We start from the raw sequence: 19,406 nt of genomic DNA on the forward strand, positions 1-19,406 counted from the left end.
TAGAGATTTCTCAGGAGACAGATGAGGTGATCAGGCACTCCCATTTCTTTAAGAACTTGCCATAGTTTGCTGTGGTCGACACAGTCAAAGGCTTTTGCATAGTCAATGAAGCAGAAGTAGACGTTTTTCTGGAACTCTCTAGCTTTCTCCATAATCCAGCGCATGTTTGCTATTTGGTCTCTGGTTCCTCTGCCCTTTCGAAATCCAGCTTGCACTTCTGGGAGTTCTCGGTCCACATACTGCCTAAGCCTGCCTTGTAGAATTTTAAGCATAACCTTGCTAGCGTGTGAAATGAGCGCAATTGTGCGGTAGTTGGAGCATTCTTTGGCACTGCCCTTCTTTGGAATTGGGATGTAGACTGATCTTCTCCAATCCTCTGGCCATTGCTGAGTTTTCCAAACTTGCTGGCATATTGGGTGTAGCACCTTAACAGCATCATCTTTTAAAATTTTAAATAGTTCAGCTGGAATATCATCACTTCCACTGGCCTTGTTATTAGCAGTGCTTTCTAAGGCCCATTTGACTTCACTCTCCAAGATGTCTGGCTCAAGGTCAGCAACCACACTACCTGGGGTGTACGAGACCTCCATATCTTTCTGGTACAATTCCTCTGTGTATTCTTGCCACCTCTTCTTGATGTCTTCTGCTTCTGTTAGGTCCTTACCACTTTTGTCCTTGATTATGGTAATCTTTGTACGAAATGTTCCTTTCATATCTCCAATTTTCTTGAACAGATCTCTGGTTTTCCCCATTCTATTGTTTTCCTCTATTTCTTTGCATTGCTCATTTAAGAAGACCCTTTTGTCTCTCCTTGCTGTTTTTTGGAAATCTGCATTCAGTTTCCTGTATCTTTCCCTATCTCCCTTGCATTTTGCTTGCCTCCTCTGCTCCGCTATTTGTAAGGCCTCGTTGGATAGCCATTTTGCTTTCTTGCATTTCCTTTTCCTTGGGATGGTTTTCGTTGCTGCCTCCTGTATAATGTTACGAGCCTCCATCCATAGTTTTTCAGGCACTCTGTCCACCAAATCTAAATCCTTAAACCTGTTCCTCACTTCCACTGTGTATTCATAAGGGATTTGATTCAGATTGTATCTTACTGGCCCAGTGGTTTTTCCTACTTTTTTCAGTTTAAGCTGGAATTTTGCTATAAGAAGCTGATGATCTGAGTTACAGTCAGCTCCAGGTCTTGTTTTTGCTGACTGTATAGAGCTTCTCCATCTTTGGCTGCAGAGAATATAATCAATCTGATTTCGATGCTGCCCATTTGGTGATATCCATGTGTAGAGTCGTCTCTTGTGTTGTTGGAAGAGAGTGTTTGTGATGACCAGCTTGTTCTCTTGACAGAACTCTATTAGCCTTTGCCCTGCTTCATTTTGAACTCCAAGGCCAAACTTGCCAGTTGTTCCTTTTATCTCTTGATTCCCTACTTTAGCATTCCACTCCCCTGTAATAAGAAGAACATCCTTCTTTGGTGTCATTTCTAGAAGGTGTTGTAGGTCTTCATAGAATTGGTCAATTTCACTTTCTTCAGCACCGGTAGTTGGTGCATAAACTTGGATTACTGTGATGTTAAAAGGTCTGCCTTGGATTCGTATCGAGATCATTCTGTCATTTTTGAGATTGCATCCCATTACAGCTTTTGCCACTCTTTTGTTGACTATGAGGGCCACTCCATTTCTTCTACAGGATTCTTGCCCACAGTAGTAGATATGATAGTCACCCGAACTGAATTCGCCCATTCCCTTCCATTTTAGTTCACTGATGCCCAGGATGTCGATATTTATTCTTGTCATCTCATTTTTGACCACATCCAGCTTACCTCCACTCATGGTTCTTACATTCCAGGTTCCTATGCAATATTTTTCTTTACAGCATCGGACTTTCCTTTCGCTTCCAGGCATATCCGCAACTGAGCGTCCTTTCGGCTTTGGCCCAGCTGCTTCATCAGCTCTGAATCTACTTGTACTTGTCCTCCGCTCTTCCTCAGTAGCATGTTGGACGCGTTCCGACCTGAGGGGCTCATCTTCCAGCGTCATAACTTTTATATGCCTGTTGTCTTTGTCCATGGAGTTTTCTTGGCAGGGATACTGGAGTGGCTTGCCAGTTCCTTCTCCAGGTGGATCACGTTTAGTCAAAACTCTCCACTATGACCTGTCCATCTTGGGTGGCCCTGCATGGCATAGCTCATAGCTTCTCTGAGTTATTCAAGCCCCTTCGCCACGACAAGGCATTGATCCACCACCATTGCTCTTTCTCTCAAGGCATTGATCCACCACCATTGCTCTTTCTCTCTCCACCACCATTTAAGTTCTATGTAAGTCTTTCTCTATGTGCCAAGTGTGTGTCTCTGAATTAAGTGTGCTCTAGTCTACCGCGACCTCTGGCCTCTGGCCCCACCTCTGCACAGCAGAGACTGTATTTTTTGAGAATTTTAAGGAAAAACCATCTTCCACAAAAGCTGCTGCTTGCCTTCTATCACTGTGCCATACAGAGCGTGCTCACGTGTGGTTTATGTGTGTGGTACGGAAGCTGTACTTCTCAGGATAGAGCAGGGCTGTGTAGAATTATTAAAACAGCAGAGAGCATTATTGGCTGCTCACTCTCCACCTTAGACCAAATCTACACCACCAGGTGCCATAGAAAAGCACTAGACATATCAAGAGATCCAATGCACCCTGGTCACCAATTCTTTGAGCTCCTGCCATCGGGACGGAGATATAGAACAATGCAGGCAAGAATGAGCCGTCTCAAGAACAGTTTCTTCTAGAGCGATTTTGGCCTTAAATGGAAAGCCTGGACTTTGAAGTCATCTTATTTTACTTGTTATTTTGTATTATATTTACTGTTTTTAATTAGGTTTTGTAATTTTGGATTATGCGGAATGCTTTATCTGAGTGGATGTAGCAACCGAGTAATTTTGTTGTCCCCGCAAGGGGACAATGACAATAAAGATATCTTGCCTTTCCCTAGCTCCACCTGTTGTAAGCTGCCCTGCCTTGTCCTTCACCCCATCAGCCCCAGTGGGCAGCTGCCCCTCCTGCAGAGCCTCCCCCCTGGTCACACGCCATAGTAGGACTTGCAGATGGGAACTCATGCTTCTGAATGTGTTGGGCTTTTGCCTTTTCAGCAGCCGTAATACGATCTCATCTCATCTTTTACAGACGAGAGCAGAACAGTCCCAAGGTGCATACTTCTTGCCTGAGTTTGCATTATCACCACAAGGAAGTTTCTTGGAAGACACCACAGGAGAACAGTTCCTCACCTACCGCTACGACGATCAGGTTTGTCTGCTGAATATGAAAATTATGGAGCTCTCTTTTTATCTTTCCAAGGGAACAATGGGGCGTGTGTGCTCTCAAAGCAGGCCTGTTATCTTAATGTCTGGTGCCGTATTTATAAAAGGACAAACAGCAGTTTTAATATTACTGTATTTTCCCGTGTATAAGATGCCCCCATGTATAAGACGACCCCTGTTTTTTGAGCCCCAAATTAAGAAATAAATAATTGCAACATCCCGTGTATAAGACAACCCCCAATTTTTAACTTTAAATTTTTTTGGGGGGGGGGGGGAATATAGTCTTATACACAGAAAAAATGCAGTATTTAGTTTTACTTGTGGACTTCATTCTTTGACGAAATAAATAAAAAATTAAAAATGGCACCAAGAACAACATTACAAAAGCAAAAATTTATAAAAACTAATGCAAAACAAAGATGTTATAATGCCAAATATATATATAAAAGTATTTGTACAAATAGCTTTGCTAATAGAAAAGATACAGGGAAAAGCAGGAGACGCAAAAAGGTATGTAGAATTGGGTCGGAATAGTGCCAAACCATGGTTTAGTGCTCCTAAATGTGCCATTTGTATTCATGTTCCTCCTTCCTTCATGTGCTATGATACTCTTCCTGTCTATCAGCAAACAAATTGGATTTTGGAACCAAAGCTGGTTTGTGCGGTGTCTAACTAAGGTTTGGCCATAATATTGCACAATGGTTTAATTAGACAACTATAGAAGGGGAAATGACATCATAGTCAGAGGTAGTCCTACCACCTAACCAGATTGTCTCAGCTGACAAGTTTGGGACGCAATTACATGTGCAAAATCTATTATGACGTTGACTGGTGCAAGTTCTCCTGAAATGAGTGCAAGAAGCACAGCAATGTGGCTTGTGCCCTAGAGCATCTTCTGAATTGTACTTTGCGCAAAGAGGGTACTGTTTTGATTCCCCCACCCTTGGTACCAAGAGGACCTTGTCATAGTTCATTCAACTTTCTGGCACTTGCCTGTTTAGCATCTTGGGAAGGCCAAATCTGATGGCGTTCATAATGCAATTTGAAGTATGTGTAGCAAGGAGCTGTCTCGATGCCTGGTTTAAAAAGCCCAATTGCCTTTTCTGAAAAGGAAATTCTTGAAACACCTTCCACAAGGCGCAGCCCATGGCAGATGGTAAGCTAATTCTTGCGTTGCGTTTTTTATGTAGCGTTTTGACTAAATGCAGTTTCCTTAATAGAGAATTGTTCGTTTTTTACTGGATAAATTTATATATGAAATGAACAGATTTTCATATTACACTTTCACAGTTTTTGTTTATGTTGAGCTTGTTGAAGTAGAACGTTTAAAAAGTTAAATTGCAAAGAGAGGGCAGTAATGGATGAAGCAGGGAGTCTGGAAAATAACAAACCGTGTTTCTTATAATTAAACCAGCAGTGCGTACTCCAGAAGCCATAGATACATTACACTAAATGTGGGATAGATATAATGGCAAAGAAAGCAACATGAAAGGGACCCTGTTAATCTTGGCAGACGATCTAAAGTAAACCTAGGAAGTGTGTGGCCTGCTGTGGAAATTTACTCATAACACAATGTGTCCCAGAATCCCATTGAACTCCACATCAAAACAATCAGAACTGCATTCATGGGTACTTAAAGCACATTGCTAGTGCAACCTGAATAATGCAGAGATTTATAGAACAATGTGAAAGAGGATGGTTTGTCTCTCACACCCAGCACCATTTCTGATCACACAGCATCTTGGCTTCTGGAAATTCTGTTGTTGGGAGATACCATTATTCACGCCCTACCGTATTTTTCCGTGTATAAGACTACTTTTTCTGATTTTTTTGTGATAAATTGAGGGTCGTCTTGTATACGGGTTGATATGCTAAATAAGCGAGGGCTGGTGCTGTGGCGGTAGCAGGGAAATGTTGGAGAGGAGGCTGCTTCCCTGCTCTTCCCGGCTTAGGAAGAATATTTGGTGAGTGCTAGTATGCAGTGTATAAAGGCACCAGTTCCGTCAGCCAGAGAGGGGGATTGTCAAAAAGCTGCTCAACAGCTCAGTAAACTTACAAAAGAAGCTCAACAACTGTTGAGGGCTCCCAAAAAATAGGGGTTGTCTTATACATGGAAAAATACGGTATGTGGTATTGAGAGGGTGGTTATGTGGTATTGAATTGCTAGCTAGCTCCAAAATCCTCAAGGGCAGGAACAAGGCTGTCCGGTTTCTAATCAGGGCTAAGGTGAAAGCTCTCCATTTAATAGTGTGTGTGTCGCATAGTGCCTGACATGCTATGGCCCATGGGGTCACGAAGAGTCGGACACGACTAAACGACTAAACAACAACAACAACAACAGCATTGCCTATTGATTTTATTTACCTCTCTTGTGCATCCTGCTGGTATTTTTGTTGGTATTTTGTAGGTATTTGGTTAAAGAATAAAAGGAGAATTCCCTGGCATAGCTGCCAAGTCTCCCGTTTTCCCCGGGAAACCCCCGTTTTTCCAGCTGGCCCCAGCCGGAAAAAACAGATTTTTTCCCCCCGGTTTATTCTGGCACGGTGGCCATTTGGGAACTGGGCGGAGCATGCTCAGAAGCGACTTTTGATGTTGCTCTGCCCAGTTCCAAAATGGCTGCAGCACAGCTTCTGGTGCGACGGCCATTTTGGAACTGGGCACAGCAGCATCAAAAGTCACTTCTGAGCATGCTCCACCCAGTTCCAAAATGGCCATCGCGCTACTTCCGGTATGCTACTTCCGGTCCGGTCCCTTATTTTTCAGAGAGGAACTTGGCTGGTATGTTCCCTGGATGCCAAGATTCCGCTTTTGGGCAAGTACTCTTTGGTGAGAGAACCCCAGCAGAGATTTAAAATCACGAAATATGCAGCAAAATAAAGCCATTAGACCTTTAAAATAGCCCCTTCTAAGTCGCTTACAAAGCTCCCCGCTTTGTTAGAATAGAAGAGACCGCACATTTGCTAAGTTAAAAATAGGTTTGATTACAAACTCTTCAAATGTAAGATTCATTTGCTTTTCCATACAGCTGCAAGAAAATACTTAGTTTCAAAAGTTTTTACAAATTATTTGTATAGAAACACAAAGACTGTTTGCTTAAACTGCGTGGTCTGAGCTTGGAGCAACCAGCCTAGACATCCTTCCTGGTTGGGTTCACCTGGTGGAAAGGGAAGAAAAGAAGAAAAATGAGTTTGGTAACCCTTCCTTCCAAGGTGAGGGAGTGTGACCTAGCTAAACTTGGCAGGACAGCTTCTTCTGTGCTCTTAACCCCTTCATGCATTAATTAGAGTTAAGCATTTTGGTTACGTGAGGCTGATTTATCCCACACACACACTGTATTAATGGTGTATATTTGCCTTCGGTGACGTCATCAAGTAGCCAAATCTGCTTCTCCACACAATGTGGTGATGTCGTCCACTTTACAATATACCCTGTTTCCCCTTTTTTAATACGTAGTCGTAAAGTAAGCCATGGCAGAGTTTTTAAGCATTTGAGAAGTATAAGACATACCCCGAAAATAAGGCATACTTCCGCGCTGCGGAAACCAACCCCCACAGGCACCTCCACTCACAGTCACTCCATGCGGCCGGCACTGCAGGAGTGCGATCAGCTGTGAAGTGGCGCTCCAAGAGCTCCGCTTAACAGCTGATCGCGCTCTCGCCTTGCTGGCTGCATTCCCGCGCTCCACCTTCTCGTCCACAGTCATCCCTGCCGCTTCCATGCTTGCCGCCACCACTGGGCTCACTGCTTCTTCCTTGCCTGGCCCGGCCAAGGAGCTTGGAGCGCCCTGCAGTGGCAGGCGGAGCGCCTGAGCCAGCGGCCTCCGCCTGGCCCGGCCAAGGACTCCTGCAGCCCCGCCACTCAGAACCGGTGGCTGCTGCAGCGCCGAGCACTCAAGAGAGCCCAGCAGCGCCCTGAGCCAGTGCCCTGAGCCGTAAAAACCGTACCAGTAATAAAAAAATAAGACATCCCACCGAAAGTAAGCCACCCTGTGTTTTTTTGAGGAAAAAAAGTTATAAGACAGTGTCTTAAAAAGGGGGAAACACGGTAGTGAGTGATTGGCTGGTATCTCTCATGTGAATACTTTGAGAAGCATTGCCCTTACACTCAATTAACTAGTGTGCCTGCAGTGGTGTCATTCTGTAGCCAAATCTGATTGGCAGCATGGCGCCATGACACTGCCGTGTTCTTTCCATGACACCTGATCAGCCGGGATCATGGATGCCACGAATCCAGCAGGGAGAAAGGGAACACTTAGAATCTCTGAGCATGTTGGAACTTCTGCTCATGCTTTTGGAGATGCTGTGGAGTTATAAAAGCAAAGTACTTCTTGCTTGGGTTTACCCTAGGGGTTTCTGATTCAGATGACACGTACCCTGTTCTAGACACCTGGGAAAGTAATAATATATCAAGCAGTAAAACGCAGCTGCGATATGGGCCACGTTTATGACAGTCTTGTGAAAAGGAAAAGTGGTTGCTTTTTGATCAAAAGAGTTTAACTGAACGGAGAGGTATTTGGATGAGGAGGCAATAAAGCCCAATTTAATCAAACCTGATCTGGAAACCGCAAAGCATATGTCAGTGCTGAAAGGAGATAAAGAGCACGACCCATTGGACATTAATGCCTGTGAAGGTGTTGAAAAAAGATTTCTTTCATTTTCAGTCTGGGGCGAAATCGGAGCCATAAAATACATTATTTGCAAAGCCAGCATTTGAGTGAGTCAGCAATTGCTCGTCCCACTCCCAGTTTCACAGAAAAGGGACTTTGCAAACTATTCCTTTTCTGCGCAGTTTCCCCCTCGCTCTCATTTCAATGTTGCCATTTCTGTAACTCAACATTCCCTTCCTTTATTTTGTAATTTTAAATAACTTTTTTTCAAGATGGCAATTTCGCTTAAGAAAAGGGGAAGGCTCCTACATAATGTAACCCGGACTTCCATTCCCGAGTTGGTATGTAACCTGTTTAAAATAATGCCGCTACTTCCACACCTTTCAGAAAGCATTTGCTATCCTAAAAGACTTACTGTTAGTGTGAAATGGGAGACAAGTAAAATATTAATAGGAACAACTTGTGCTCTGTTCTGTTGTAACAGTGTTGACTATGGATTCTTGTTCTCCTTTCATAGTTCATTATGCACTCCTTTCGTCTGGCAAGAGTGTGCTTATGGTTTTAAGCAAGGCTGTACAAAAACCTTTATACGCAGTCTTGTAGGTATTAAGGAACTACATGCCACATATGGAAAGGCTTGCAGTTCTACACACTCATATATTATCAAATAACTGGGTGGGGGTGGGGGAAGTAACAGTGATTTGCCAAGGAAGTATCTCTGTAGGGCCTGTTTCATAGTAGGAATACTGTTAGACACCAGTCTAGTGTAATCCTTGTGCAATACTATTAAACACAACTTAAGGAGATCTGGGTTTAAATTCCCACTCAGCTGCAAAGCTTGCTGTAGTGTTGAAATACTTTGATTTTTAGACATTGTGTGCCAGAAACAAAATACCTTCCCTCTTACCCCAAATGATTTTTGGGGGAAGGGGGTTTATGTTTGGGTCCTCCTTCAAACAGTTGAACATGCTAACTGAGCTTTGCCAGTTAGCTAATCCCTTTATTTCTTTTCTACATTCTCTTTTAATTTTTTTCTCTTGTCTTTCTGGTTGCCTGAAGAAAACAGTTATTTTTTTCCAAATATTAGTAGAACAGGAAAACATATATCCTCTAGTTTTCTTGACACTCAAAAGTTCCGCTTCCAAGTAATAAAATCATTCCAGATGACAGACCACCAACAAGGACATTAGTGCAGAGTCTGTTTGGTAAGACCTGTAATGTACAGAGCGTCTCTTTCATCCTGTTTCCTGGCTAAGATCTACTCGGTTGAGGATAAAGATGCAATCTTTGAAGGGAAACAGCATCTCAGCTAGGTGAAGAGCCACAGAAAATTTCACGGTGTTTATCATTTTTAAGTATGCATCAACCCTCTGCTGGAAATTGCTTTAAAAGGAAGCAATTTTTGGCAGTGAAACACTTCCATCTTCTTTCTTATTTGGTTTATTAGTAACAAAAAACCCTCTAGGTGACTCCTGTAAAATATATATCATTTAATGTGCTTACCTATGCAATGCCTACTAGAACTGTTGAATAAATCCACAGAGGATGCTATCACACTTTTCTTTTCTTTTCTTTTTCCCCTTTTCTTTTCAACTACCTTTGCTTAAGTAATTTATGTTACTTACTTGTGGCAGCTTGATAGTGTGAAAATGATAGTGACAGGGAAGCCTTTTCTCTTTAGTTGCTTAGAACAATAATTATTACCTGCCCCAGAGGTCCAAGCAAGTGACTATATATAAACTGGAATTAGAGCCCCACTTACAAGCATGCTGTACACAGCTTGAGTTTTGTAAACCATTAAATTTTTGCTGTTAGCTTGATGCTTTTCAACACTGATCGGAATGGTTGCCTGGGAAAATGAAGCACAACTTAGCTTTGGTGTGAAGGATTGTGGATATTGGTTTGGAACAATTATCACCAAGGAACCCTTGTTGATGGCTTAGTGTGAGATTTTAAAAAGCACGTGGGCCTGAACTTTCGATTTTTAATTAGAAAAGTTCCCATTGCTTTGCAGGGCATGAAATATTTGCTAGTTGGCTGAATGCAACTGGGCTGTGGCTCATTGGTAGAGCAACCAGTCATTAGTCACACAAACCATTCATTAGTCATGCAAAGAAATACTTAATGGACCTAGCTAGAGCCATTAATTTAACAAAGAGACCATTTTTACCGTTTTTTCTAATAGACGCTTTTCCTGAATAATTTCCTTTTGCAGAACTAAAATCAAAGGCTTGGATGAGATCCTGAAGATGACATCTAGATTGCACCCCCAGTCTATAACAGTATTGGCACACTGATGTTTTTTTAAAATTTAATTGGCTCATTATGTTGCTTGATAAAAGATCAAATCGAATATGTTTAGCAATATCACATACAGTCAAACCTTGGTTTTCGACCGCCTCAGGGAGCGACCGCTTCGGTTTTCGACCACCGCGGACCTGGAAGTGTTTACATCTGGGTTCCGTGGCGCTCGGATGCGCAGAAGCAATCTATCGGCACCACACACACGCACAGAAGTGTGCCTTCGGCGAATGACCGATTCGGGGAGTGACCGCCTCCGCGGAACGGATTGCGGTCGCAAACAGAGGTACCACTGTATAGGCCCTGTCGTAGTTAAGCCTGTTTGGAAGCCCTGTTTCTTCAACTGGTTTGATTTCCATGCAGGCATCAGTAGTAGGATTGCAACTTAAATGCAGTAAGCACTAGATACCATGACGGGAGTTACTTCAAAGTAAATACAGATAAGCCTGCTGTGTAAATCTTTCATTTTGTAGGCTGAAATGGTCTCTATGGCCATGATCCAGCCATATGTTGCGTCTCAATAATTTTAATACTTATTTGATGATGTATACCCCGCTTATTGATCAAGTGATCTTCAAGGCAGTTTACAGCAGATTGTAATGATACAAGACCCAGCGTATATTCATGCTCAACTGAGCCGCCACTAGGCTGCTGGTCAGCTAGTATGCTAGTTTTAACCTGGCGGGCATAGCAAGGGCACCATAGTTGGGGGCGGGCCACCCCGGGTGCCACCCTGGAAGGGGGGTGACACTTGGCGTGCCCCTCCCTGGCCCGCCCCTCACCTCTCTGTGTGCCAAGCAGGTGAGCGAGCAAGCTGCGGAGCAAGGCTTTTTACTGGGTGGCAGGGCAATGGCGCCTCCCAAGCTGCCCGGTAAAAAACCTTGCTCTGCGGCTCGCTCGTGGTTTGCCGGCGGCGCTGCTCCAGCAGAGGATCACGGCGCTGGAGCGCCACCAGTGGCAACCTGCTACACAGCGCGCGTGTGCAGCGTCGCTGCGTAGCGATGCATGTGCCGTATGTAGCGACGCATGTGCCGTACGTAGCAACGCTGCGCATGCGCGCGCCGGAGCAGCTTCCTACGCCACCGTAACCTGGCTCATATCCTAAAATATAAACGCAAAGTAGTGTTGGGGTGTTTTTTTTTAAAGTTAATGATCATTCTTCCTGTCTCTGAAAGCTGTTGTAAAAGAATGAACAAATAACCTGCTTTGCAGTATGAAAAAAAGTTAAACAATATGAACAAACGGTCAGAAGAAATTAGTTCCTTAATCAGCTGCAATGTGTGTTTGATTTGTGGCTGTGCTGATGGGGGAAGAAGGCCAGGAAATTCTTGCTTGTGCTTACAAGTCAATCTTATGTCATAGGCAGATATGGCATAAATCAAGCGCAATGAGTGACCTCCATTCGAAAGTGGAGGTGGGGTTGTTGTTGTTGTTGTTGTTGTTGTTGTTGTTGTTGTTGTTATTTTGCAACTTTTCTTTGGGCTTCCCAGTTGGCTGGGTGTCTGTTAACCACTTAGCTGCAGTGCAACTTATGTACACTTTGGCAATTAGTATTGGGCAGGGGTCCCCAGACTACGGCCCCCGGGCCGGATGCGGCCCAATTGGCCTCCCAATCCGGCTCGCGACGACCCCCGCCGCCCGCTGCCCGCTCTTACGGCGCGCGGCGTGGCGGCGATCTTCAAAATCGGAAAAAATCGCCAAAAATCCTTTGTGCGCATGCGTATGGGCCTCTCCCGACCCAGAAGAGGTCATTTCCGGTGCACTTCCGGGTCGGGGGAGGCCCATACGCATGCGCACAAGCGATTTCCGGTGAAATCCCCCGCCCTCCGGCCCGAAGCCCGGTAAGTCTGGGGACCCCTGGTATTGGGTCTTGATTGTTTGCTGCTTGTATTGGCTTATTTGGCTTATATTGTTAAATTTTGTTGATCTGCAGACTGCCTTGGTGTATAAATTTTTTTTGAAAAACAAATATGTAAAAAACAAAGCAGCATTGAATGCATTTAAGCTCTTCCTGTGATGAAAATTTTCAGTGGCTCAACTTAAGGCTCAAGCAAACTGTAATGGCAGCAGACCAGTTTGATTTTAACCTGGGTTTGTCCCAATGCCATACAAATTGAGGAAATGTGAGGGCCTGTTATTTTTATGGTGTCTGGGCTACATATCAGACAGGTGGCCTCTTTACAGACTTTTTGATGCCAGTTGATGGCATTAATACCTGAATACCAATGCCTGTATACCTGAAGGAGCGTCTCCACCCCCATCGTTCACCCCGGACATTGAGATCCAGCGCCGAGGGCCTTCTGGCGGTTCCCTCATTGCGAGAAGTGAGTTATAGGGAATCAGAAAGAAGGCCTTCTCAGTAGTGGCACCCACCCTGTGGAACACCCTTCCATCAGGTGTCAAGGAAATAAGCAGCTATCCTATTTTTAAAAGACATCTGAAGGCAGCCCTGTTTAGGGAAGTTTTTAATATTTTATGCTGTATTGTTTTAACACTCGATTGGGAGCTGCCCAGAGTGCCTGGGGAGACTCAGCCAGATGGGCGGGGTACAAATAATAAATTGTTGTTGTTGTTGTTGAAAACATTTCCTCTTCCAACAACCCCTTTAAGCAGATTATTTATTTATTTGATTGATTGATTGATTGATATACCACTCTTCACCATAAGATCTCAGGGCAGTTCACAGAAGAAAATACAGGATAAAAACAAATAAATAATTAAAACAGCAAAACAATACCCCCTTCCTACAGAAACATTTAAAAGGCTCTAGAACAAGCATGGCCAAACTGGGCCCTCCAGATGTTTTGGGACTACAATTCATATCATCCCTGACCTCTCGTCCTGTTAGCTAAGGATGATGGGAATTGCAGTCCCAAAACATCTGAAGGGCCAAGTTTGGCTATACCTGCTCTATAATATTAATCAGCCAAAGGCTTGGTTGAAGAGAAATGTTCTTGCCTGTCGCCTAAAAAAAAATATATAATGAAGGTGTCGGGCAAGCCTCCCTAAGGAGAGCTTTCCACAAAGAGGGAGCCACTACAGAGGAGATCCCACAAGTGGCACAAGCCATTACGGACCTCACCTGACCTCACCTCTCACCTGACAACAGCCATGTTGGACACTTGACCAGCCATGAAGCAGCAGCCTGTGCTCAGATAAGGGCCATCTTATACATCTTCATTCAGGAATTTAGCATCAGTTTTGAAAGGCTCCATAATATATAAATCCCCTTGTGCATTTTTGTTATATCATTTACTTTGCCTCTCAACTGAATAACATTTGCAACTTTTCCCTCCTGCATTGTGGCTTGCCTTGCCACATCAAAATCTCCTTCTCCTCCTCCTCCTCTTCTTCTTCTTCACCTTCACAGATTTTGACAAATTCATGAATGATAGAGTTATTAAAAGCTACTCTAGGATTCGTGGGGGCATGCCTTTGATTTCCAGTCAAACATCACAGAACATCAATGGGGGAGGGCTATTGTGTTCATGTCCCATTGTGAACTTCTTATAGGGGCCTTTGCTCTTCTTGTGTTCTTAATTTCGTGGTACCAAGCGCTTACATAACATTACTCAGCTTACTGTGCCCTGTCACTCTCAATATTTAACGTGCCTTTCCTAAGACCCTGCTAGTAGTTTAGTCCAACCAATACCGAAAAGTCGTGGAAAGGCAGAACAGTTTAGTAATGAATTAGTTCCATCAGTAACTCATTATGCATTAATCAACGACATCTTGTGTTTTCTTAACTAATTTAAGCAGAATTGTGAAAGAATGCAGCTTGGAAAAGTATTTTCCCTTCAGCCCCAGTTTGTGGCAGATACAAATTGAATGAGACTTCGTTTAGCTTTTGTGTTTATCTCTATTAGAGGGTTCATTATGGCGTGTAACATGTGCCATAAATTTACTCTCCACTCATAGGACAGGAAGGGCACTAGGGGGCTCAGAACAAGCATTAGGAATTTCTTCCACATGGCCATTCACACAACTCTGGAAGCAGGGGAAGAGAAAAGATTGCCTTGTGCAGTGATGAGACTACATGAGAAGAATCATTCATAGCATGACGGAGTCTATAGGGCCCCCACTGTATTAAGATCTTTCTCCAGAGCCAAAACAAACTGAAACATCAGAGGAATTGCTTCTACACAAAGGATTTGTATATTCCCTTTACCAACTAAATTTGCAGGACATTTATCTAAACTGACATGGTTTTTATATGTTCCTCGAGATGAAAACAGACCAAAAGCCACTTCACACTTCACCTGGTAATTGCATTTTGCTGCGGTTTCCCCAGTGTTTCCTCTCTCGCAAATGCATAAAATGCAGAGGGCAGGCAGGCATTTTTAAACATGCACCCGTCACACGCTCCAGGACCTGGTCACCCACTAGAGCTCCATGGTTTCGGGGATGTTTGTCTGCCTTTTACATATTGTGGCCTCGGTCCAGTCTCCACACCCATCGTTCTGCCCGGACACTGAGGTCCAGTACCGAGGGCCTTCTGACGGTTCCCTCGTTGCGAGAAGCCAAGTTGCAGGGAACCAGGCAGAGGGCCTTCTCGGTGGTGGCGCCCGCCCTGTGGAACGCCCTCCCATCAGATGTCAAAGAGAAAAACAGCTACCAGATTTTTAGAAGACATCTGAAGGCAGCCCTGTTTAGGGAGGCTTTTAATGTTTAATTTCATTTTTCTGTTGTGAGCCGCCCAGAGTGGCTGGGGAAACCCAGCCAGATGGGCGGGGTATAAATAATAAATTATTATTATTATTATTATTATTATTATTATTATTATTATTATTAAGCATTTGTTGTGGGATTCAGAAAGGCACTGAAAATGAGGCCCTTTTATTCCCCCAGTTTATTCAGGATTGGGGCAAATCCAGGTTTTAAAACAGTCAATTAATTTCATTTGGTAACTGCTTCCTATAATGCACCCTGAAGCAATTTAACAATAAAAATATAAAAGCATGCACAAATGCCATTTCTAATCCAGTTGTAGAATTAAAAAATGGGATAAGATTCAGTGTGCTGGTTTTGACCTATAAAGCCTTAAACGGCTCGGGACTGCAATACTTCAAGGACTGCCTCTCCCCATTTAAACTGTCCCAGACTCTGTGTTTATCATCCGAGGCCCTTCTTCGTGTGACTCTTCTATGAGAGATCCAGACCGGGGGGACGACATGAGAATGGGCCTTACCTCCATATGTGCTCACACAACTTCCTTGATCTGTGGAACTAGCACTGCTACAGGTGCCACATAATACTCAGTCCGCGCATGCAAGAAGTGGTTCTTTTAGTGTGGTGGTACTTAAACTTTGGAACTTCCTGCCTGTTGACATCAGGCGGCCAGCTTCTATGTACCATTTTGGGCACCCATTTAAAACAATTTTTGTTTAGGCAAGCCTATCCAGATACATAAATGTTGACATGTTTCAACCCCTTTTACTGTTAATTTCAAGTATCTATAAAATATTATTATTATTATTAATTTTATTAAGGTTTATAGAGTAAAATGCAAAACTTAATATCTTTTCCCTTTTAAAAAACCAAACCAAGACTTTTATCTTGATACAATAAAAACACAAAAAGGGAGAGGGGAGAAATAGAGAAAGACAAAGAAATAAATGAAAAAAGAGTAGAAAAGAGGTTAAAAGAGAAAGAGAAAAATAAGATTCAGAAAGTAAAGCACTTCCGCTTCTTCATCTGTCCGCTATATAAAAAATAATATTGACTTCGTCCAATCCAATATAACACCCAACAAAGCTACTTTCTATAAGCAAACATTATCTTCAATCCTCAAATCCAGATAGCATTATTTCTTTTTCTTTTTTCATTTTCATGCAAAAATGAACCTTTGGGAGGTTTCCAGCGTTTAACAAATGTCCACAATGACATTTCCCCGATTAAACATGTCAGTTTCGCCACCTCGGATAAGTCTGTCAGTTTGAACAGCTGTTAAAATAATTTTAATTGTTTTTATTGATAATTTTAATATCCCTTGTATACCTCTTAGAGGTTTCCCTACGACGAAGCACTGCATACATTTAGTAACTGTGAGTAGCCAGCAGCAGGAGCCGATTCCTCTAGTCCTGAGTTGAGAAACCTCCAGCTGTTTCTGGTCCCCCAGTTCCCCATCAGTGACAGCCAGCATGATCAATGACCAGAGATGACAGTAGTGTGTCAGGGCAGAGGTATCCTCCTGGCACAGGTGTTGGCTGTGGCTTACCTGGACCTGGGGCAAGTCAGGTTGGCGGTGAGATTGGTTGGGTGCCAGATTGCCTCCACTAGGGCATCTGTGCAACCTTTAACCTCACCGCTTCCCTGTCCAAGTAAGCTGCTGCAGTGTCGGTGTTGGGAGGGCAGCTCTGCTCCACCCCACTGGCTGTTACTGGAGAGCAGTTGGTCAACAACATCTGGGGGCCACTGGTTCCCCCATGGGCGTACCCAGTGAGGGGCAGGGGGGCAGCTGCCCCCCAGAAGCAAACAAACAAACAAACCCGTATTTTACGGACCATAACCCGCACTTTTCCCCTCCGAAAACTGAAGGGGAAAAAAGTCACTGCGGGTTATGGAAATCGGGCTGTTTCCGCCCCCTCCACGGCTGCAGCCAGCGACAGGAATGTGGGAGGGGGGAGGAGCAGCCTGAGCTGGGGGGGGGGCGGGCGGACGGGAGCTCCATCCTTCCTTCCATCCTTCCTTCCTTCCATCCTTCCTTCCCCTTCCTTCCTTCCTTCCTTCCTTCCTTCCTTCCTTCCTTCCTTCCTTCCTTCCTTCCTTCCTTCCTTCCTTCCTTCCTTCTCTCTCTTCTCTCTCTTCTCTCTCTTCTCTCTCTTCTCTCTCTTCTCTCTCTTCTCTCTCTCTCTCTCCCCTTCCTTCCTTCTTTCCTTCCTTCCTTCTTTCTCTCTCTTCCTTCCCTCCCTCCTTCCTTCCCTCTCTCTTCCCCTCTCTTGCCCCCCACCCAGTTTTGATCCTGGGTGCGCCCCTGGGTTCCCCATCCCTGCTGTAGTTGTTAAAAAGTAACCAATGGCCATATGTGACCTAGGAGCTTTGGTCGAAATCTGGAAGTACCCCTTGATGTACTCTCGTCTACTGTGGTAGCCAGGCTGACAGGCTGGTGTGGGTAGTCATCCTGTACCGTAGTTCCATTTAATTTCATTTTCATTTCATTTCACTTTTCATTTGTCCTCCGCCTTCCTGTTTTACTATACACAAGGCAGTTTACAAGCTGAATAAACAACAAAATAGGCAGCAAAGACCACACACCTAATCACAATCTGACCCAATACAAAAAAAGTCACGATAAAAACATAACTTTAAAATAAACAACTTGTATCAAATAAAGCAATATTATTATATTCATTAGAATATAATAGTAAACAGTAAAATTAAGTATCAGGAAATAATAATTTAATAGTTTTACACTTAATTACAATAGAGAATTGTTAAACTATAAAATAACGGCAAATCACAATGCATAAAATACTACAAAACCATGTAAAAGGATCAAATTGAGAAACAAGGACACACAACTCTCTCTCTCTCTCTCTCTCTCTCTCTCTCTCTCCACCCCATCCTTTGGCCCAGGCATCCCCAAGCTGCGGCCCTCCAGATGTTTTGGCCTACAACTCCCATGATCCCTAGCTAAAAGGACCAGTGGTCGGGGAAGATGGGAACTGTAGTCCAAAACATCTGGAGGGCCGAAGTTTGGGGATGCCTGCTTTGGCCCAACCAAGTTGGTGCACCAGTAAGGGAATTCCTGGCTGGCTTCTCTAAGGTCCCAGGTTTTATGAGTTGTTAAGGTGAAATTCTGGGACTCAAGTGCTCAAAAGGCTGAATGACATGGAACTGTTATTGAAGAAGTTGCAATAGTAGGATTTAGCAGAGACCTCTTGAATGTAGAATAATTCTTAAGATTACACATGTGATTCAATTACTTGAGGAACTGGTCAACAGCCAGAAAATATCAAAGTCCTTGGAACTTTGGAATCTGATTAAGATTCTTTGGGTATTACTTAAAGGGCAGTTTGGATCCGATGGTAAATGGCCCCATTGCTAACTCTTGTGATACGGTATTGGATTTCTTACAACAAATTAGTAAGCTAAAACCACCTCTTCCTTTATAGCTAGCTAATTTGATTTTCCTTTGCTGCAGGCAAGCACACATTCAGGTCAATCTGTGTTTACAGGCGGCCATATGGACTTCAGAAAATTGAAAACATTTGAAACTTTTGTTTTATGAAGGACCAACTCTTCCCTCTTTAGACTTGATCTTCTGCCTCTTGCGACTATAAGGTCTCTTTGTTAAATCAATCCCAATTAAGTAGACCTCCTCCTATTTGTCACATGCTTATTTTTTTTAATAACAGTTCTTAAACATTTGTTCCAGGCATGGGAAACCTTTAGTACTCCAGGTGTTGCTGGACTCCATGGCCAGGGATGATGGGAAATGTAGTTTAGCAATGTCCAGAGGGTCATAGGTTTCCCCCCTACTGGCTAGAGCAGTGTTTCCCAACCAGTGTGCCTCCAGATGTTTTGGGACTACAACTCCCATCATTCCTGACCACTGGTCTTGCTAGCTAGGGATGATGGGAGTTGTAGTCCCAAAACATCTGGAGGCACACTGGTTGGGAAACACTGGGCTAGAGAAATGATGGGGATTTTTCTCCCCCACTCTATTTGGACACCAAATGGAAAATTACCTCCTTGGAGGTAAATTAATTGAGTGAAGATTGATTTGTTCAGAGCTGAGTTTTCAACATCAAGATATATCACCAGCTAAACATTGTGATATTACTGATACATAACAATGTCTGAAATAAGGCTAGAGCTATGTAGATGCTTCATGGTTTTTCCCACATTGTGATTTTTGCATAGCAAACACATCATGATTCGCAATATATTTCCAGGTCAAAATTTATGAAACGAATATCATGATACAGACGCGAGACCTGTTTTTGGACAATATATCACTCAGCCCTAACACACATCATGATTCACGTTAAATTGCCAGGTCAAAAACAATATCACAATATGGACTTCAAACCAGTTTGGGATGATATATCGCCCAGCCCTTGAACTGAGCAGGATTAAATTCTGGGTGGGATTTTATGGCTTTGAAGTAAATGAACGGAAGGGGAATTGAATGGGAGGGTCGTGTTTGGAGCTCAGGATTCACTTCTAACCTGCACTCAGTTTGTGACTTTCCTCTATCTA

General features: G+C 43.5%; 1 protein-coding gene across 4 annotated transcripts in view; it reads left to right on the forward strand.

The window, feature by feature from the left end:
* The window catches only part of ADAMTSL3 (ADAMTS like 3), a 280,228-nt gene that overhangs the window by 58,814 nt on the left and 202,008 nt on the right, over positions 1–19,406 (forward strand). For all 4 annotated transcript variants that reach the window (XM_060282649.1, XM_060282651.1, XM_060282648.1 and 1 more), the window contains exon 3: positions 3,162–3,281. In XM_060282649.1, the coding sequence (XP_060138632.1) occupies positions 3,162–3,281 (120 nt within the window). The remainder of the gene's footprint in view (positions 1–3,161; positions 3,282–19,406) is intronic.

The sequence above is a fragment of the Zootoca vivipara genome, chromosome 14 (assembly GCF_963506605.1).
Source record: "Zootoca vivipara chromosome 14, rZooViv1.1, whole genome shotgun sequence".
NCBI classification, from domain to species: domain Eukaryota; kingdom Metazoa; phylum Chordata; class Lepidosauria; order Squamata; family Lacertidae; genus Zootoca; species Zootoca vivipara.